Source organism: Sus scrofa, chromosome 14, assembly GCF_000003025.6.
Source record: "Sus scrofa isolate TJ Tabasco breed Duroc chromosome 14, Sscrofa11.1, whole genome shotgun sequence".
Taxonomy (NCBI): Eukaryota; Metazoa; Chordata; class Mammalia; order Artiodactyla; family Suidae; genus Sus; species Sus scrofa.
In genome coordinates, this window is record NC_010456.5 from 139,091,668 (window position 1) to 139,112,495 (window position 20,828).

At 48.2% G+C, this 20,828-nt stretch overlaps 1 protein-coding gene across 2 annotated transcripts in view; it reads left to right on the top strand.

The window, feature by feature from the left end:
- GLRX3 (glutaredoxin 3) overlaps positions 1–16,396 on the top strand; it is a 35,510-nt gene extending 19,114 nt beyond the window's left edge. The window contains exons 5-11 of one of the 2 annotated variants that reach the window (XR_002338282.1): positions 4,295–4,467; positions 4,704–4,765; positions 6,766–6,823; positions 8,680–8,732; positions 10,446–11,495; positions 11,587–11,679; positions 16,147–16,396. Coding sequence is in view for 1 of the 2 variants with exons in the window: in NM_001243896.1 (NP_001230825.1) it covers positions 4,295–4,467; positions 4,704–4,765; positions 6,766–6,823; positions 8,680–8,732; positions 11,456–11,495; positions 11,587–11,679; positions 16,147–16,197 (530 nt within the window). In the remaining variant the exon portion in view is untranslated. 2 annotated transcript variants of the gene reach the window in all.

The following is a 20,828-nucleotide window of genomic DNA, read 5'->3' on the forward strand; positions in this document are numbered from 1 at the left end:
GTGGAAGTTCCCAGGCCAGGGGTCAAATTGGAGCTATAGCTGCCAGCCTACGCCACAGCCGCAGCAATGCCAGATCCGAGCTGCAGCTGTGACCTACACCACAGCTCATGGCAACGCCGGATCCTTAACCCATTGAGCGAGGCCCGGGATGGAACCCACATCTTCATGGGTGCTCGTTGGATTCATTACTGCTGAGCCACAATGGGAGCTCCCCAGCCTATGGGTTTTATTCAGCCCTTCGCTCACGTCTGCAGTGCCGTAGGACTGGCTCTGGGGTGTGGCTGAGCCCGGGTGGCAGGTCACACGTTGTGAACCCACAGAGCCACCAACAGAGCTTCATCTTCTCTTCGTCTTTTCCGAGGGACAGCTTGAGGCGATTGGCATGTGGCGAAGACTGGAGCTTGGGGAAGGCCTCCTGAGGCGCTGGAGGGGAGGTGACACATTGCAAAGCCTCGTGAGACTAGATGGCACGACAGGTGACACCTGCCTTTGTAACTTGAGGTGCAAGTCGGTTACCTTCCTGTGCCTTTAGTTCTTCCTTGGTGGTTTTGGGGGTTGGAGCCAGTCTTGGAGATCCTTTTCAGTTCAGAGGTTCTGTGATTATTCAAATAAAGTAGAGTTATACTTAGAAATAATTTTTCTGCTTGCCTTTTACTTCATTAGACTGAATTTATGATGTATTTCTTGCCAGTTTTATGTTAACTATTTGAGTGACTTTTAGTAGACTGTACAGATAACAAGGTAGAATAAAAAAAGTTTGAAACATTTCAGAACAATATGGAAAACGCTGTATTATGGACATTTAGGTAAGAATTAGGGAATTAAAGATTTTTAGGCATGTATGAGAAACAGTTTCATTCTTTACAAATACTTTTTTCTCTATAATGTGTATAACTCCTTTTTTTTTTTTGTATTTTTAGGGCAGAACCTGTAGCATATGGAAGTTCCCAGGCTGAGGGTCTAATTGGAGCTACAGCTGCTGGCGTACACCATAGCCACAGAAATGCGGGATCTGAGCTGCCTCTGCCATTTATACCACAGCTCACGACGGCAACACCAGATCCTTAACCCACTGAGCAAGGCCAGGGATCGAACCTGTATCCTCATGGATGCTAGTCAGATTTGTTTCCGCTGAACCATGACAGGAACACCTGTAACTACATTTTAATGGGCTTTTTTGTTTCCCAGCATTTTGGTTTCTGTTACAACATGTTTTTCTACTACATATAGTAAATAGATGGTTTTATTAGAGTGTTGGTGTTCTTTAAAAAGCTGCTTAAGGATTGAATGGAAGAGTTTTTCATTGTGACTGGGCCCTGCTGCTTCCTTCGTTGACTCTGCTCTGATTCCGTTTGCCCTTTTCTGTGCGAACTGCAGCACAGGCGTCTTTTGTCTTTAAACTCTTCTCTTGTAGGAGCAGAGCTCGACTTTCATCCTCTTCCTTTCTGAGCCTGTTCAGTGGAGAGTTGTTTTTGCTTTTCTGATGGTGCAGTAGCGATGAGGCACAGGCCAGCCTCCTTTATAGAGAATGGCCACCAGCTCCTGTGAACCCTGGTGGCTGGCAGTCTGAAAGCACTACTGTTAGTCATGCGCGTTAGTCCCTTTGGGCTCTCTTTGTGGAGTGGAGCTACGCTTGATTTCGGATTAGCGGGCCCTGCCTTGCTTTCTGTTAATCAGAAAAACATGAATGAATAACTTTTTTTTTTTTTTTTTGCTTTTTAGGGCTGCAACTGCTTCACATGGAGGTTCCCAGACTAGGGGTCTAATTGGAGCTACAGCTGCCAGCCTACACCACAGCCACAGCCACACCAAATCCGAGCTGCGTCTGCGACCTACACCACAGCTCACGGCAATGCCAGATCTTTAACCCGCTGAGCAAGGTCAGGAATCGAACCCGCAACCTCGTGGTTCCTAGTGGGATTCGTTTCCTCTGCGCCACGACAGGAACTCCAAGTGAATAACATTTAAATTTCATATCAAGGAGGCCTTGAAAGCTATTTCAGGGTCTGCCCCGGAGTCTCCTTGGACTTGGCCTGGCCCTGCACAGTGCACATCTGTCTTCTTACCCTTTACTGCAGGCTCTTCCGACAGAGTCTCACAGGGTGTTTTGAGTCTTACATGTTGACAGGGTCTCTGCCGTCAAAGAATCAGATTCTCCTCACTCCGTGCTCCTCAGGAGGATAGGAGAGAGACGCCTCTCGTGTTACAGGACAATTTTCAGGAAGCGCTGAGATGTACATCTTTTTAAACAGAGTGTTAAATCCTTGAGCATGCAGGTTAATTAAGTTATTTGGGAATTCTTGTATCTAGTTCCGTTCACAAAGCTTTTAACAAGGCAGAAGGTACTTGACCACGCTGCAGAAATTTCTCCTACAGAGAGTCCTCTAACTGGGTTTTACTTTTTGAATCAGACACAAAAACATTGCAGGTTCTGAAGTGTTCTTTCAGGCTTCCTTGCTGTTAGATAGTGAGGACACGTGGCAGTTAGGCTCCTTAGTCATGGCTCCTGTCGTGAGTCAAAATGACTGTGGATAGAAATGGCGGTTCTGTGACAGTTCAGCATGGTTTTTCTACTTTTAAATATTTTTATTGCATGCGTGCGTTTTTCTTAAAAAAGTGTGTAACTGTTTTGCTGTTAGAATAAAGCCTTCCCACCATTCTATCCTTAAGCATAACATTTCCAGTCTGCTACTTTAACCCTTAAAAATGAAACACTACCAGTCAATCTTTCTAGTCTGCATGTAATTGCCTAAAGCTAAAATAAAGCATTTCTCAGCCAGTTGCAGTAGAAATGAGTTAATATATTGGCAATAGAATAACCATCAGCAATCAGCCGTTAGCTGTTTACTAATGAACTCCCAGAAGAATGAAAAAATTTCAGAATCAGTGTTTTACTTCAGGCTGTACATGAACTTAACACTTCAGTTGTAGGAAAAGCAACTTACACGCTACACAAATAAATACTGGTGCCTCATCTCAGTGAACAGCAGATCTGAAAACGTCTGGCGCTCAGTAATAGATCCATGTTTTAATGGTAAAAGTGCTTTTGCATGACACCAGGCTGCCTATTTGTACAGTTCATCTTTTACTGAATTTTGTGATTTGATTTTATTTAAAAATAGCTGCAGATGCCGTCTTAAATCTTAGAGGAATTTTGAATCTGAAGAATAGGTTATTTTCCAGTGGATTATGGCTGGGTTTGAAAAGAAGAATGACGGAGTGTGAAGCAGCAGAGTACAAAGTGTTGAAAAATAATCGGGTAGAATTAGCTTCTAAAAAGAAAGACAAGACTAATAGGTTATGCAAGGCTGGCATGCGCAGTCTTGTTCCTCAGTGCTAATGTCATATAGGAAGAAAGTGATGCCGAAGCCGTGCAGAGCAAAACGTGTCGCAGAAGGGTAGTAAAATCGTGGAAGCGAAGATTGCCACCACCGTGCAGTTAGGAAAAGTCACGTTGTGTACTTCGGGGAATGTAAGTAGTTTTAAAAAAGATGCTGTCAAGTTATGACACCAGATGAGAAAGAATACTGCCAGTCAGTTGACAGTTCATACATAACAACAGAGAAGGTAGCTTTGAAATTTAGTCTGTTAACCTATTTTAGACTAAAAGAGAACACACTTCTTCTTGATTTGTAATTTATTTGACTTACAGGGATGATAAAGATTGACAGCTACTGAAATGGATACATAGCAGGTAGTTAAGGGCAGTAGAAATCAAACGGAATTAGGTTTCTGAGGATGGTCACGTGGTAGTTACCCGTAGCCAGTGTAGAGTGTTGTCCTCCACCTTGCGTGGATCCTCATAGATCCACAGAAGAGCAGAGCTGGGAGGGGCTGTCCTGGGCCTCCAGGCCAGTCCTCGGATGGATGGAAGAGTGTGGGGGCCAGGGGTGGGGGAGGCAGCTGGCCCGGGCTTAAGTGTGCTTCTCCTTGGTGACGGAACCCGGGCTGGGAGTCAGGTCTCTTCCTTTGGTCAGTCCTGTTTCTCCTACGACAAAAAATGTACCTAATATTGAAGAGGAATTTTGATAAATAAACATGCACTTAAGAAGAAAAACACCTACAGGTGTGTTAAAAAGTTAAGCCTTACCTGAACATGGGATGTGGTTCAAGGTCAAAGAAGGGGTTCTTGTAATTTGTTTCCTTTTTATATCCTATTCAGCATGCTAATTAAATCTTTGGTAACAGAGGCAGACACCTGTTGTGTTCAGTAGATAATATGCGCTCTAAAGTAATTTAAAACTGTGTGTGAGAGAGAGAAACTCAGTCCTTTGTTGTCTTTTTCTGTATGCAGGTTTCAGCAAGCAGATGGTGGAAATTCTTAACAAACATAATATCCAGTTTAGCAGTTTTGATATCTTCTCAGATGAAGAAGTTCGCCAAGGCCTCAAAACCTATTCCAATTGGCCCACCTACCCCCAGCTCTATGTTTCTGGAGAGCTCATAGGAGGACTTGATATAATCAAGGTTAGAATCGAAAAATCTACACCTTATAAAGAATTTTCGTGTTTAAGCATACATTCATAAGTGGTATAATACATCTAAAGTATAAATTTTTAAATTTACATTTATGAATATGAATCTGAAATAAATACAGAGTAGTTCTGATGAGGTGATGCACTAATATTCTGTATTATGGTATCACTAAGGAGATTTATGGTTTAATAAATGTTTTCTTAAACTTACATATACGTTTATTTTAGGAGCTAGAAGCATCTAAAGAACTAGATACAATTTGCCCCAAAGCTCCCAAATTAGAGGAAAGGTGAGTGTTTGAAGAGTTTCTGCCTGCTGTTTATTATTTTAAAAATATTTAAAATTTTTCAGTTTTTGCCTTGCTCTTTCTATATAAAAATCAAGATTTGCTTTTGTACCCCGAGGTCATAATTGTGTTGTCTGCAAAAGAGTCATGCAAACTTGGTAGGTCTAATTTGTCCTGAGAAAATTTAGTGATTATGTGGAGAATATTCTTTATTTTTATAGAAATGTCATTGTCATCATGGAACGACCAAATTTTAGTTCCCTGTGTGTTTCGGACCTGGCATCCAGTTGTTTTGGTGTGCAGGTTCCTGCTCGTGGTGTGAAGCTAGCCTGCTCGCTCACTGGTGTTTGCTCATGGGGAGGCCTGATGCCTGTCACTGTCACTGTCCTGGTAGAGCAGTGTGAACAGTGCTGAGTGGGGAAAGCACTTGCTGTGCCTGGAGATCCCGTGTCAGCACTGGGGCTTCTCACTGCCTTTCTAAGAGCCCTGATACCTTAGAGGTCAAGGAGAACGTGGAGCCATAAGATCACTTAGGGATTTTATCTTACAGAAATTTTGGACTTTGGCCTATAGGAAGTTAGGATTTTATTGTAAAAGAATATTAATTAATGTAGAGGATTAAAAAGTGATTTATTTCGGAATCCGGTAGCATATCAGCCATTCCTAGTTGGGGCTTGAGTTTGTAAGGTAAGACTTGGGTGCGTCTTGCAGTTTTCTTGTCATTTAACATTTTGAGAACTTCCCAGTGTTTCATACGCTACACCTCGTTGATCTGTTTTGATTAATAAAGTGATCTTCATAAATAGTTTGTGTATATGTCGAGCTGACCTGGAAGCACCCTGTTTTCGCAGTGATTACACCCTTGACTGGCTTCTCGATAGGAAGTGACTTCCTGGTCCCTGCCGTAGGATGCTTTGCTGTCCTCAGTTGGATTTTGCTGGGTAGCCTGGTGGCCCACGCAGGCCGTGCGGCCTCAGAAGACTGCTCTGCCTTTTCCAGCTTCCTTTCCAGAGAGTCTTGTATCTGCTTTCAGTGTGTTTTCTCTTGCTGTTGTTAAGTCCCCGTCTTCCTCAGACCTTCTCTCTCTTCTCCTGATGTGCTGTGTCCGTGTCTCCTGAGGTTTCAGCCACCAGACGATAATGGGCTAGAATTATAGAGAAAGTAAAATGCAGTACATTTTGAGTAATAATTTAAAGGGCCCTGGAGCGTGCAGGGCTTGGTGACATCTCTGTGGGTGGGACAGAGGGACCACTCTGGTTCCCTGGATCCGGGTAGCTAGGCATCCAGGTGGGCGTTGGGGAGCTTTCTGAGCACCAGCTGATGGTGCCCTATGAAAGTGCAGTGACCTCGCTTTGTGCATGGTCTGTGCGTCTCTGCGAGAGCTTCGTTCCTGGAGGAGGTTTTGAGCACGCGGAAGGAGGCGAACACGGTGCCGTAGAGGCCTTCCAGCGGCCCGCGTCCTGACACGGACTGTTCCGAGGTTCCTTACGGGACTCTAGGCTCTATACAGGCAGCATTCCTGACAGCAGGTTAGACCCTGAGGTTTCAAACAGCAGATGTAAAGTCAAGATGAGAGCATTTGATTTTAGCAGCTGGTGTCGGTTGGGGTTCGAGTCCTGGCGAGGCCTTGTGGGCACCCAGAGGGTGGAGCCGTGCAGCCTCAGGCCGGGAAGGGACGTTCTGGGTGGGCTCCGTCTGTAGGTCCCTCATGAAACAAGTCCTTATTGAGCCGGTTATTATTATTTTTTTAGTTGTGAGTTGATGGGCTTAAATGGCAACTCGAAGGCACATCCGTTGCCTTAAACAGCCGTGTCGTGTTTTACAGTGGCTCAGGGAGACGGTGGAATGAAGGAACATGTCAGTGCATTTGCTTGTTTAATTCCCCTCAAAGCTGTGAACTCTCCTCCTGCCATCCTTCCGATCTGCCTGTTACTCACCAAGCGGAGCGAAAGTGGGGTTTAATAATTGAGCTGAGCCATTTTATATCAATTTTCTCTCTTTAGGCTCAAAGTACTGACAAATAAAGCTTCTGTGATGCTCTTTATGAAGGGAAACAAACAGGTAAAGAACTCAAAAATGGTTTTATTTGTAATTTCTTTTGATGTTAACGTCTGCAACAAGGGGACACTTATATCTTTTTTCCAGGCTTTAGCTAATGAAGCTGTAGTGCTATCAGGAAGTTATCCAGGCCTTAATTGGTGCTTATGGAGATCAAACAAAGTAATCTACATTTTGCTTGACTTTATCATCAACATCTCAGTGGGGTGTATTTCTTTCTGCTGCCAGACTTTGTCAGCTGACGTGGTCAGCACGGTTGATAGGGGCCTGGCTCTGTTGGCTGCCGTGGCTCCTGGAGCGTGGCGTTTGGCTCTGCGCGTCCCGAGCTCCAGGAGCTTCGCAGCTCTGGACCTTCCTTTAGGAGTGTCCACATGGGAAAGAAATCGGGGTGCATCTTGGCTGCTCAGAACTTATTGGGTGAACAGTTTGGCAGTTTTTGTTTGTAATGCGATAGGTCTTCTAGCTTTGATTGATGCAAGTTATGTTGCTTGTGCATCGTTTTGAATATCAGGTTTGATAAATCACCACTACCCATAGTTTGAGCAAAACTATTTATCCTTTGTAATTGCATTCGAATGGTGAATCTCCAGAGAGCGGGCTCTGCTACCTCGATGCTATTCTCAACCAGTCGTTGAGGTGGGTGGGGCTGGACAGAGCCGGCCTTTTCCAGAGAGGAGAAGGCGAGGCCCATATGCAGGGATAAACTGCGGTGACCTCAGTCGGCCTCACTTGCTGAGCGGGCTGTGTCAGGCGGGCCACTGGCCCCCAGGAGCGTCACTCCCTCTTGGGGAGTGACGGCGCGATTCCCGGCCATGCGTGACCTGTGTGAACGTTACTAGAGCCAAGTACAGCCAACTGAGCCAGGAGTTAATGGAACCGTTACAGTGAGAGGGATGCCTAGGAAGGTGGTAGTATAAATGTCAGCATGCTGGGATTCCCCGGATTAGGACCTGGAGTCTGACTGGTTTGCTGCATTTATTAAAACAAAGTAGAAGGAGTTAATTCCGTCTTTTTTTTTTTTCATTTTGATGATTATTTAAAGCAGATTTTTGTTCTCAAATTTTTTTTTTTTTTTCCTGAGAGTGCAGGAAGCATTCTTCGATTTTAGGAACAGAATTATTGGTGCTCCTGAGATGTTTATGTGGCGCCAAATCTTTTCTACAGGATTGTTGGGATTTGGCATGAAAAGAAAAAAAAACCCCACATAAACAAAGCCAAGATTTTCCATAACCTCAAAAAAGTTTGGTACTCTGTAATGTAATGATAAATTTGGAGTTCCCGTTGTGGCGCAGAGGAAACGAATCCAACTAGGAACCATGAGGTTGTGGGTTTGATCCCTGGCCTCGCTCGGTGGGTTAAGGATCCAGTGTTGCCGAGACCTGTGGTGTATGTTGCAGACTCGGCTCGGATCTGGTATTGTGGCTCTGGCGTAGGCCAGCGGCTAGAGGTCCAATTAGACCCCCTAGCCTGGGAACCTCCATGTGCTGCAGGAGCGGTCCTTAAAAAGACAAAAAAAAAAAAAAGAAAGAAAAATTTAAGAAGTGCAAGTAGAAGTAGGAAAACAAGACCCTGCAGGTCACAGAAAGATGGCATTGTGGTCATGAGGGACGTAGAGAAGGGGCTCACAAGCCAGGTCAGCCGAGGGCTGTGCATCCGGCCCGTGTTGGATGGCCCATCTTGAAGATGTGGGTCTCGTCGGCCGGTGGCTCTGGGTGTGGCGAGGCCCGAGAGGCTGGCTGGTGTGGTGGTGGCTGCCTTCTGCAGGTGCAGTTCCCTGACAGAGCATTAGATACCACCACGACCTGGGGCTGGGCGGAAAAGGCGGTACATCCTGAAATGTGTCTTTTTTGTAAATTTAGGAAGCCAAGTGTGGTTTCAGCAGACAAATCCTGGAAATTCTAAATAGTACTGGGTAAGTAAACCTTGTTTCCAAATGGTATGTTTAAGAAATTCTAACTTTTCAGTTCTGCCACTGATGCTTTTCAGTTGTTATATCTGTTTACATATTTGTATTTATTTTTGCTATAATGTTTTGTGAATGCTTTCACTTAGACCACAGTAGAATTTTCTGGCCAGTGTCACCTTACTGGTAACGTAAAGGAAGTACTTTGGCAACAGTTGAAATAACTGTCTCCTTTCTCAGTAACTGAGTTCTTACCATACATGAAGATATTTTAGGGAAAGTATATTATAGGTTTTTAATTTTCTTTAAAAAATATTCTAGCAAAAAGACAAAAAAAAAAAAATCTAGTTTCCAAATAGTTCATGAAACCGGCAGGATGCATGTAAAGGCCATTGTCTGGATCTGAGAGGCAGGGTAGATTCAATTGCAGCACTCATGCTTTTGATGTGGCTACCAAGTAAGGGAATTGCAGTTGATTTTTGTGGTTAAAAACAAAACCACTTCTTTAGAGATATTTAGCACATGTTCTACGGGGTTGTCAAATGATTCAGGTCATTTGATTTTTTCTTCTTTATTACTTCTCTCAACTGCTTCTCCATTGTAAGGTTCTAATTGTGGCTTTAGGTCGACTGGCAGCCCTGCGCAGGGACAGGGAAAGTGGTGGTGGAAATGCTGGGGCATTCTCGGGCCGGGTGGAGCAGCACAGGTTCAAATACAGCTTCAGGAACAAGAGGAGAAGCACAGTTCTCTCCAAATGATGGCGGCACCATCACTGCACAGAGAGCCTAGCGGCTCTGGCCCTCTGGCCCCAGCCCCGTCTTCATTGTGACCCAGAATGTAGGAGAGCCCGGCTTGATTTGGGTCATTTTTTACACCCCTTTCTCTGTCTTCCCTCTGCCACAGCACCCAGTGAGGCCCCCTTAGGCCACCTCTCCCTAGCACTAGCGTGTCCCCTTGGGTCCCGAGGCCTGGATGGGACAAGTCTGGGCCTGTCATAGCTGACGTACTTGACGGAAAGTCTCCATAACTTTGCTTTCTGTCCCTCGTCTGTCTGATCCCCATTGGGTTGGAGGTACCAGTTACCCCAGAGCAGAGGGGCTTCTCTGGAAGAGAATATACCCTTCCAGCTCCAGACCTGCCAAATGCCTCCCAGGGTCCTTGAACTCCACTGCTGGGTCTTGCTGGGAGCCATTGGAACGTGGAGGAGGCGCCTGGTGCTCTGTTCCTTTCCTGCATTCTCGCCCTTGTCTCTTCCTTCCCACGCCGAAACCTGTGTGCCCTGAGGGCCTGGGTACCCAGGGTGGATTGAGGTTGAAAGGCACCTTTGTCGTGAGCTTGTAGGAGGCGCGCTGGCCTCTGGGACTCTGCACACCCAGGCCCAGGACTCCTTAGCTCACGGAGGGATCGTCCCAGAAGCTCCTATTTTTACCAGACACTGTGGGCCTGGATATTTGCTCCTCAATCAACTCCAAGGGAGACTTACCTTGTGGGGGCCTTGCCTTTTTTTTTTTTTTTTTTTTTTTTTTTAATCTTTTTTATTCTTTCAAACATTCCTGTTTTGGTACTTGCTGATTTATCCTGTCAAGTTATTTATTTTTGACTGTTTTTGACTGTTTTCTTGGGAACTTGTTTACTAAGTAAACAGGCTTTCCTCATGAAGGTGGTTTTGATTTTACGGAAAACGAAATTTGGCTTCTTACATGTGGCATTTTCTTTGGTCAGGTTTCGGAACTGTGCCTGTGCTCACAGCCTCCCGGCGGGGATCCAGTCATACAGTCATACTCGTTTTCAGAAGATGTGGTTGAATTTTTATTCTTTTATACAACTGGTGTATATGCACCACAAATGCTTTCCCTGGTTTTGCTTTTTTAGGGCCACACCTGCAGTATGTGGAAGTTCCCAGGCTAGGGGTCAAATTGGAGCTACAGCTGCTGGCCTACACCATAGCCACACAGGATCCCAGCCAACATCTGTCTCCAACACCATAGCTCATGGCAATGCCGGATCCCCGACCCACTGAGCGAAGCTGGGGATCGAACCTGCATCCTCATAGATACTGGTTGGGTTTGCTTCTGCTGTGCCACACATGGAACTCCCCCACCGGCTTTATGTATGTTAGACATGGCATGTGTGATCTGCAAGAAGTTTATTTCGGTGCAGCGAGCACATCTCCATAGGGCAGAGATGGTTAGCAGTGGAGCCGCTCTGGCTGGTCAACCCCCAGCCCAGCCAGTGCTCCCTAAACAGCTGGCAGTAGGTTAGGGAGCAGCAGGCCCAAGAGGGCTGGACATGGAGCCTGTGTAAGAGGTGAGTGAGAATCCAGCCCTGGGTTGGCAAACTGCATTTGGCTGCTTCCTTATGTAAATAAAGTTTTATTGAGACACAGGCCCATTCATTACTGCCTTGTCTGGTTGCTTCTCTGCTTCACAGCCGAGTCTGTGTGGCCTGCAGAGCCCAAATGTTTACTCCTCAGCCATTAGAAGACATTTGCTGACCCCTCTCTAACCTGATGTTGTCCAGAGAAAACTCCAGATAAATGTGTATCTTGAGATGACTTACTCTGTGGTACCTGACGGATTAAGAAGTAAAATCACCTCCAGTTTTGCACAGGACATTTTGTTAGCAACAAAATAGTATTACTTTTCTGCACTAATTTTGAAACATCAAATAGGTTTTGTGATTTTTGTGTAAAACTCTTTCTTTTCTCGTTAAGATGCTTTTCCTTTTTGCAGTGTCGACTACGAGACGTTCGACATACTGGAGGATGAGGAAGTAAGAGCCGTGTTTTATGTTTCGTCCTGCGTCTTAGCTTTAGTCACGAGGGCCCGAGAGGCAGGTCTCAGGGTTCCTGTTGTTTCCGTAGGTCCGGCAGGGGTTGAAAACCTACTCCAACTGGCCGACGTACCCTCAGCTGTATGTGAAAGGGGAGCTGGTCGGAGGCCTGGATATTGTTAAGGTAAGGGTGGAGTTCCCCTGCCATTCCGGAGAGCTGAAAACTCGGGCGTGTTTGAAACGGTCCCTTCCGTGGGCTCGTTCTTGTCTAGCCTCGTGTCTAATCACTTCTGGACCTGCGCCACCATCTCTGCGGCTGACGTACCCTGGCCCGCCCTCACCTCCCCGAGCCGGCCCGGTCAGCTGCCTTACTGCTCGGCCTCTCCTGCAGGCTGGCCCTTTCAGAACCTCGTCCAGCGCGGGGTCGCTGCCGGCCCTGGTCCCAAGGGTAACTCGGCACTCAGAGCAGCTCGGGGTGTGGCCAGGCTCAGAGCTGTGCCAAGTCCTAACACGCCTCAGCCTTCCTTCACCCTCTGCCTCGGGTTCCCTTGCACTTTCCATTCTTTTCTGGTCCTTTCAGGGCCGCACCTGCGGCATATGGAGGTTCCCAGGTTAGGGGTCAAATCGGAGGTCTAGCCGCCAGCCTACACCACAGCCACTGCCACAGCCACACGGGATCTGAGCCACGTCTGCAACCTACACCACGGCTCACGGCAACACCGGATCCATAACCCACTGAGCAAGGCCGGGGATCGAACCTGTGTCCTCATGGATACCAGTCAGATTGTTTCCACTGAGCCACGATGGGAACTCCACACATTCCGTTTTAAACTATGCTTTCTCTACCCTTCAAGGCCCCTCTCAGCTGTTAATCATTTATGGATTATTCCAGCCAGAAATGTTTGTTTTGCTCTTGCTCCTGAAGTTCTCCTCCTTTTAAGTTTATTTATCGTGATTGTGCTATTTTCTGGTGTCATTTTATTTTGCCTAACATGTCCTCATTTGATGGAGAAAGGGACACCAGGCAGAGACCCGCTGCAGACCTCGCCCTGCTGGCCGTGCCCCTGCGACCTGAGGCCATGGACCTCAGTTTCCTAAGAGAAACATGCAAGGTTGCAGGAGGTCATCTCCGAGTCCCCACTTTGGTTCTCAGGTGCTAGAAAACCGGGGCCTCTGTCAGACTGTAAGCACCGTTTCTGTGGTGCTTCAGTTCCTTCTCTGGTTTTCTTTAAATACATCATAACTGAATTTTAAATGGACCTGACTTTTCTTACAGAATTTGAAGTCCAGAACTTAGGGCACCCCCACCTGCTAGCAGCTGTGTGCCCCGGTGCTCTCTGGCTAGCCCAGAGCCGCAGGGCCGGCTGCCGCTGTCATAGCCTCCAGCCCTGCCCCCGGCCCCAGGCCCACCCTGGGTGTCATGGTGTGGAAGGAGGTGGCGGGGGCTGGGCGCAGGAGAGGGCTGGGCAGGAAGGCCGGGCTCTGCTCTGGAAGCGCCAGCCTCCACGGCGGTGGGCGTGGGGGAGCTTCCGGGCCCCAGGCCCTTGGCCTGGCCCATTGGAAAACTTTCTCTGAGGTGGGATCTCCGACTTTTTAAGTGGAAAGCAAGTAGTGAGCAGTGCTGCTGCCTTTAGCTGTCTTCGAGGATAAAGCGTTTGGCTCATGCCGTCCTACCGCCTGGGCCAGCGCTGAGCGACGTCAGCCGGCGGGCCTCAGGCTTCCTAAGCACAGGGCTGCGCCTTGGACCGCTGACCCCGTGGTTTCCATTTCATCCGTGCAAGTCTTGTCTCCTGCCAGGTTTCAGATTTGACGTCACACTTCTTGAGCAAACCAGTGAGGCATTTTCCCTAATAAACTCTTGTTCCTGGAGGAAAAAAAAGTTTGACCAAGTAGCTTTTGAATAACTCTGAAGCAGCAAAAATAGATCTGCATTTGTGATGTTTTATATATATATATGTATATATATATATATACATACATATATATATGTATGTATGTGTGTGTGTGTGTGTGTGTGTATTTAGTCATTTTGTCCTTTAGGGCGGCATCCGAGGCATATGGAGGTTCTCAGGCTAAGGGTCCAGTCGGAACTGTAGCCGCCGGCCTGCGCCAGAGCCATAGCAACATGGGATCTGAGCCATGTCTGCAACCTACACCACAGCTCACAGCAACACTGGATCCTTAACCCACTGAGCAAGGCTGGGGATCAAACCCGTGTCCTTATGGATGCTAGTCGAGCTCGCCAACTGCTGAGCCATGAGGGGAACTCCTTATATATATTTTTAATTTTTGTAAGACACCAACAGTCTTCAAACCCTAAATACTCTGGTGCCTGTTCTCATCTGAAGGTTTTGTAGCCTGTACCTGAGTGACTGGTAACTCTTGGAAAGATACAGTCAGTAAATCTCATTTAATTCTAAGGCTGAGCTGCACGGGCAGCTTCTTTTTGGGTACAAACAGGGTGTTATATGGCTGTTTGTGTTCACCTGCTGAGGACGTGGCCACTTGGAAATCTGCGCTCTTGTTGCCCTTGGCCTTGGAGAAGGGGCCTGGGAGCAGCGGCTGTGCGGCCAGCTCTGGTCTGTTGCAGAGTGTGCGGCTCTTCATCCTCAGGTCCCTTAAAACCGCCGCTGTGTGCAGGCGCCTTAATCCTGGTGCTTGCAGCAGGAGCAGGGGGTGCCCTTTTGGTTGAATGGGTGATTAAATAAATGAGTGACTCAGTGACTCAGCCTGTCTGATGTTCTGAGAGAAATACCTACTAAGTAATATGTACACAGTTCAGGTCACCCTGGAGAGTGAACAGGTCACCACCTCGGAATGCGTGGACTCGGACCCTTGAAGAGAGTCAGGATATTTAGAGCGGGTGCCATTTAACCCGTCTCCGAAGGACCTGTGTGGCGCCGGGCGGGCAGGCTGCTCTGGTGCTTTACATAGGCCACCGTGTGTCCCCCAGCAGGTGAGGAGACACAGAAGGTGCGGGAGCTGTCTGCCTGCTCACAGCCAGCAGGCCGCCGGGTCCAGATTCCACCTGAGGGGCTGCCTGGTCCACCCACCACGCTGCAGGCCCGCTGCCGCCCAGCCGTGTGCTCAGGGGAGTCCTGCTTGGCCTTTCAGTGCAGCCGGATGTCTGCTCATTAAATGCATAGGGGATCCCCAGACCGTACTCCCTGTGTGGGTGACGGGGGTGGGCCTGTTTGGGATTAGTCCAGAGAGCAGTACCAGTGGATTTCAGTGGTTTTATTGATTGGAATCACTCGAAATGTTCTATCAAATTAAATGTTTATCTTAAACTGCCAAGTCTTACTGATCTTACGTCATCAGGTTTCAACTTGTTCCAAAATTTAGAACGTTTCATTTCAATATGTTCCAAATTTTAGATCTGAAAAATGGGCACAAAAACTTGCTGCATTACTTTATCTTTTTGATAGTTTCTGGTCCTTGCATTTACATGATGACACTGTGGCTTTTCCAGGCTGGGTTGAAATAGTGAAGCCCGTTTACGTGGTATCTGAGGGGTCTGTAATATCACAGTACTCCTTTTTTCAGTCACTCAAAAGTTCTTTTTCCCTCTTTATTGCGCTTTTAAGATAGGCTTCATTGTTTCACTCCAATTGTTTTGTTTGCTAATGCTAAAAAAAAACTGTTGGTTTTATTTTTGCTTTTTAGGGCAGCACCTGGGGCATATGGAAGTTCCCAGGCTAGGGGTCGAATCAGAGCTGCAGCTGCTGGCCTACACCACAGCACAGCAGCATGGGATCCGAGCCGCGTCTGTGACCTACACCACAGCCCATGGCAACACCAGATCCTTAACCCACTGAGCAGGGCCAGGGATCGAACCCACATCCTCGTGGATATAGACACATTTGTTTCCGCTGAGCCACGATGGGAACTCCCAAAACTGTTGGTTTTAGAACACCTTTTAACTTTTTTTTTTGTCTTTTTAAGGCTACGTCTGTGACACGAAGGTTCCCAGGCCAGGGGTCTGATTGGAGCTGCAGCTGCTGACCTATGCCATAGCCATAGCCATAGCCACAGCCACGCCGGATCCTTAACCCAATGAGTGAGGCCAGGGATCGAACCTGTGTCCTCATGGATACTCGTCAGATTCATTTCCCACTCCTCCACAATGGGAACTCCACCTTTTTTTTTTTTTTTCTTTTTTGTCTTTTTGCCTTTTCTAGGGCCACTCCCACGGCGCATGGAGGTTCCCAGACTAGGAGTCGAATTGGAGCTGCAGCCGCAGGCCTACACCACAGCCACAGCAACGCGGGATCCGAGCCATGTCTGCGACCTACACCACAGCTCATGGCAATGCCGGATCCCTAACCCACTGAGCGAGGCCAGGGATTGAACCTGCAACCTCATGGTTCTTAGTTGTATTTGTTAACCACTGAGCCATGACGGGAACTCCCTTTTTTTTTTTTTTTTTTTGCACAACAGGAACTCCCCGTTTTAACTTTACTTTGGTAATGTGATAGTGTGCTCAGCTTTTGTGGCTTGATTCTTAGGTTGAGTGGGTTCGTGGAGTGGAGTTTTGATCCAATGAGGTGCTTCTTTTGGTTCTCTGGTACAGATGCCGTCTGTCAGTGTTGAGATGTTTGCATTGTTGATATATTCATACGCATGATATTGTTTCCTTTTTTATTTTTAGGAACTAAAAGAAAACGGTGAGCTGCTGCCTATCCTGAAAGGAGAAAACTAATCAGTGGGGGACTTGGTGCCCAGCTACTGCAGGAGGCCGTCACTCCGCTGAGTGACCAGTCCCTGAGGTGGCCGAGGAGTAGGAGATGCTTATCCCCGGTTACGCTGGTGTATTTCTCGAGGCTGCGCTAAGTGAGCGGATGCGACGTGTTTTCCACCCAAATGAGAACACAATAAACATCTTCAAGTTCAATTGAAAATAATTGTGTAGTGTCTCCTGTGATGTTAGGCGTACAGCTACTGTCATCAACCCCTGTTTCATTTCTTTTTCATCCTGCGTGCGCATCTTGGAGCAGGTACGAAATAGACCGGCTTTGGAGAGTGGAGAACCTTGGCAGCGTCTGATCCTCAGCAGCATTTCAGCAACGCATAGGCCAAGCCAATGGCTCCCCTCACTGGCCGAAGGTCTCTTTACAGCTGGAAATGCAGCTGCAGAGCGCTTTCTGTTGCGCGTCTGAGCCGGGGGCCGGGGAGATCGCAGCGGCAGCGTGGGCTGGGTGCGCGTTTAGGGCCCAGCTGGGGAAGCCCCCCAGCGTGGGGCCCGCAAGTTTCTGAGGAAGGTGGTTTCTCAGTGGCTGTGTCACAGCAAGGTCTCATGACTTGCAGAAGAGGGGGTGGCCTGGCAGAGAGCAGGGAAGCGAGATCATGCTGTGCTGAGCAGACCACTCGTTTTAACCGTTGTATCGAAGGTATTGATTTGGCCCTTGAGTATGTCGAGACTCCAGAATTCCATGAAAATTTCAACAGTGTTTTTGATCCTGAGTCTAACATGGGGAAAAAGTAGTTGCTCCTTGAGGCCTCTGTTGTGCATGGCTGGATTCACCGCCACGGTTCTTAGACTTTTTCGAACCCGAGGCACATGTATCTTCGTTAACTCTTTCTGCCTGTTGATCTGGGTGGTTAAGTCTTCACGGAACGACCTGGTGGCGTGAGGAAGGGGTACAAGAGCCAGCGATGTGGGGAGAGAAACGTCAGGAAGTGCCAGCTGTCTCTCTGGTTGTGGAGAGGAGACACCTGGGCGCTGGGGGGGGTGACGAGAGCGCCTGCACAGGGTCGTAAAGGCGGGTGTGGCCTTGCCTCCTGCCAAGAGGACATCCTTCGTGGTGGGGTTTCTTGCCTCTGTGGGTCATCAGATGGGGCTCTTTTGGGCATTCGTCTGTGAACTACTTTTTCCATTTAAAATGAAAGTAATATATAAGCAACACTTTTAAAATGCAGATGGAGGTTTCCTGTTGTGGCTCAGCAGAAACTAACCCAACCAGTATCCATGAGGATGCAGATTTGATTCCTGGCTCCGCTCAGTGGGTTAAAGCTCCGGCGTTGCTGTGAGCTATGGTGTAGGTTGCAGACGCGGCTGGGATCCCCTGTTGCTCTGGCTGTGGTGTAGGCTGGCGGCTGCTGCTCTGATTCAGCCTCTAGCCTGGGAACCTCCATATGCTGCAGGTGCGGTCCTAAGAGGAAAAAAAAATGCAGAGGGAAGTGACGTTTTGAGGTTTTATTAAGCCATGGGCTTTGGGAATGCGTGTGACTCATGGAGGGGTCCCTCATTTCCTTGTGTCCTTTGTCCCAGATCGAAATCACGTGCACACTGCTTTCAGGGTTTCTGCTCCAGCCGTGCTGCCTGTCCTCTAGTTTCTTCCTACGTCTCACCTCATCGTAAGCAACAGGATCTTTGCCAGCCTTTTCCCCGCTTGCCTGTTCAGATAGAATATGTAACTTTTAACAAAGATGCCCATCTTCAGTTTGGGGGCCACCGTTCAGGCCACAGGCGTTGCTCTGGTGATGCAGGACTCTCCGAGCATCTTAGCACAGCCTCCCTTCGCCCGGGTGCCTGTTGCATGACGGACAACTCATGGTGTCGTCCTGAGCTGGGCCTGATGGTTTGCGCTGAGTTGAATGTTGAGTGTCTTCGTGTTGAACACCAGTTTGTCCTCCTGAATGCTGTCAGTTTGGGCTCTCTTGGCTCCAGGTACACCGAGTGACAGGGGGGCGTATTTCTGTTTTACAGGTGTCTGCACCACACATTGGGAAGGCTGAGACCTGCTGCAGACCGAGAGCCGCTCCTCACTGGTTTTCTTGGGTGTATTTTAGGAGCAAGCAGGTGATTCGAGTGCCCAGCGGAGCTGCACATTCCGCATTTCATCCCCAGTCACGCTTTCTGACCATCGGGCCTGCCCTTGTGCCGTTTTGTCAGAATTGTCATCCTGTCTCGGATCCACAAATCCTAGAGATAAGAGTCGTTCCCGGCGGGGAGGCTGACAGGCTGTCACTCGGTTGTTGCCCCGGTCCCAGCTGTGGTGGGAGCAGACTGGGGCAGGTGGCGTGTGAGGTGTTGGTGCCATCGGGACTTTCCTGTTACCTTGGGAGTCAAACGTCCACCATCTAGACTGCCTTCCCAGGAAGCCGCTGCTCGTGGGACTGGCGGGCAGCCCTCCGGACTCCGTATCCAGCCTGCGAGGCGAGGCGAGGGTTCTTGGGGATTCACCTACCTGGGGAAGGAGCTTGCAAGAATGGACTTCTTTTTTAAAAACTCTGATTTTGCTTTGTCACCAGAATGGAAGGAAAAATAAAACCCATGAAAGGAGTTAGGAATTCAGGTGAGGAGCCCCGACAGATGAATAACCTGTTAGCTCAGGGGCACAGCTGCAGGGCTGGGCCGGGATTTCCGCCTGCATCAGATGACCCCCGCGCCTGAGGCCGCCCAGCGCATTTGTGTGGGGTTAAATGGCCTTTGTGCCTGTGATGAGACTCCTGGCTCTGGCTCAGGCTGGAGTCTCTCGCTCCTGGGCACTGGGGAGGGCGTCACCCTGCCCCCGGCCCAGCCACCAGCTCTTCATGGCCTGTTACCTTGTAGGCCAGGGGCTGAGGTGAAGGCCTAGCAGGTAAAAGGTGTTGAGATTTGCTGCAATCATGTAAAGGCCTTTGTGAAGATAAGGGCTGAGGATGGTGGCCAGGGCTGGCCTTGCCCTGTGCTGGCTTGCGCCATTGCGTGGGACAGCTGAGCCTGGCGGAGCAGCTGTGCTGCTCTTGGCCTCTCTCAGGAACTGCAGGCCTGTTCATCTTGACTGATCATCAACTTGCTCAAGAAGGAGGAAAAAAAATGATTTTCCATTTTTAGACTTTAAAAAATACTACTGATGAGTTTGAAATAGACTAATTTTTAAAAATAGTATGCATATTCTTAGAATTAGAAAATCTCGTTAATGCTTTTAAAAAAAGAAAACTGCATTCCAGGTATTCAGAGAAGTTTAATTGACCTCTGAAGCAGCTGTACTACATTTGAAGCACTTGGTGCAGGTAGATCATGACCTGCCTCATTGGGAGGAATTACTGAAGTAAGGCCCATCCCACAGTCAGATCAGAAGCTTAAGAATAAAATATGGAGCATAATTTCTTTTTTGATTTAAGAGAAGTGTGTGTGTGTGTGTGTGTGTGTGTGTGTCTTTTTAGGGCCGCACCCACGGCATATGGAAGTTTCCAGGCTAGAGGTTGAATCAGGGCTGCAGCTGCTGGCCTACACCACAGCCACAGCAACGTGGGATCCCAACCGCATCTGCGGCCTGCATCACAGCTCACGGCAACGGCAACGCCGGATCCTTCATCCACTGAGTGAGGCCAGGGATCAAACCCCTGTCCTCATGGATACGAGTCTGATTACAGCTGAGCCACAGTGGGAACTCCCTGAAATACGGAACATGACTTCTGATTTAATCTTTAATTAAAATCAGTTTTCTTAAACTTGACCATAGGTACTTGGTGCCAACAAAATGCAAAGTTTTTTTTTTTGCTAAAGTAATTTGGTTCTTTGCAGATAAAATCATTTTTTTGTACTGCATTTCAGATTCTGAGTTCTAGCACTGGATTACTAACTTGCTGACTCAGTCACCAAATGGGTAATTTCAAAGGCAGGGCTTTATAATGAGTTGGGATTCTGGTTTCAGAGTCCGAGGGGCTTTTTCAGAGCGCTGTGTCCCATATTTACAAACGTTCAGATCTGGGAGACAGGAGTCGAGTCGGCTTCAGGGGCAGCACCTGGGAGAGTGTGTGCTGGGCCTGTGCCCGGGCTTGCCACACGCCAGTGTCTGAGGCCACAGCACCCTCTAAGGTTCTGGTGCATGAAGCCATCTTGCAGGGCCCAGGGCTGGCAGCTGGGGGTTTGGACCCAGAAGGACGCATTCCAGCCGTGGGTGCTGAGCTCGGGCGTCTCGGGGACAGCTGCAGCTGGAGCACCCCTAGGGGTCTCAGGTTTCTGAAATGACAGGATTTTTACATCCTGCTCAGGACTTTCTTGGCTTTTTAAGAAGGAAGTACCGGGACTCAGCACTCAGCACCGAAGAGAGCTCCCGTGCTCCCCCACCCTCTAAACGGTTATCATTTGTAGACGTAATTTTTTTTTTTTTTTTTTTTTTTTTTTTTTTTTTTGTCTTTTTGCCATTTCTTGGGCCGCTCCTGCGGCATATGGAGGTTCCCGGGCTAGAGGTCGAATCGGAGCTGTAGCTGCCAGCCTACGCCAGAGCCACAGCAACGCAGGATCCGAGCCGCGTCTGCGACCTACACCACAACTCACGGCAAACGCCGGAACCTTGACCCACTGAGCAAGGGCAGGGATCGAACCCGCAACCTCATGGTTCC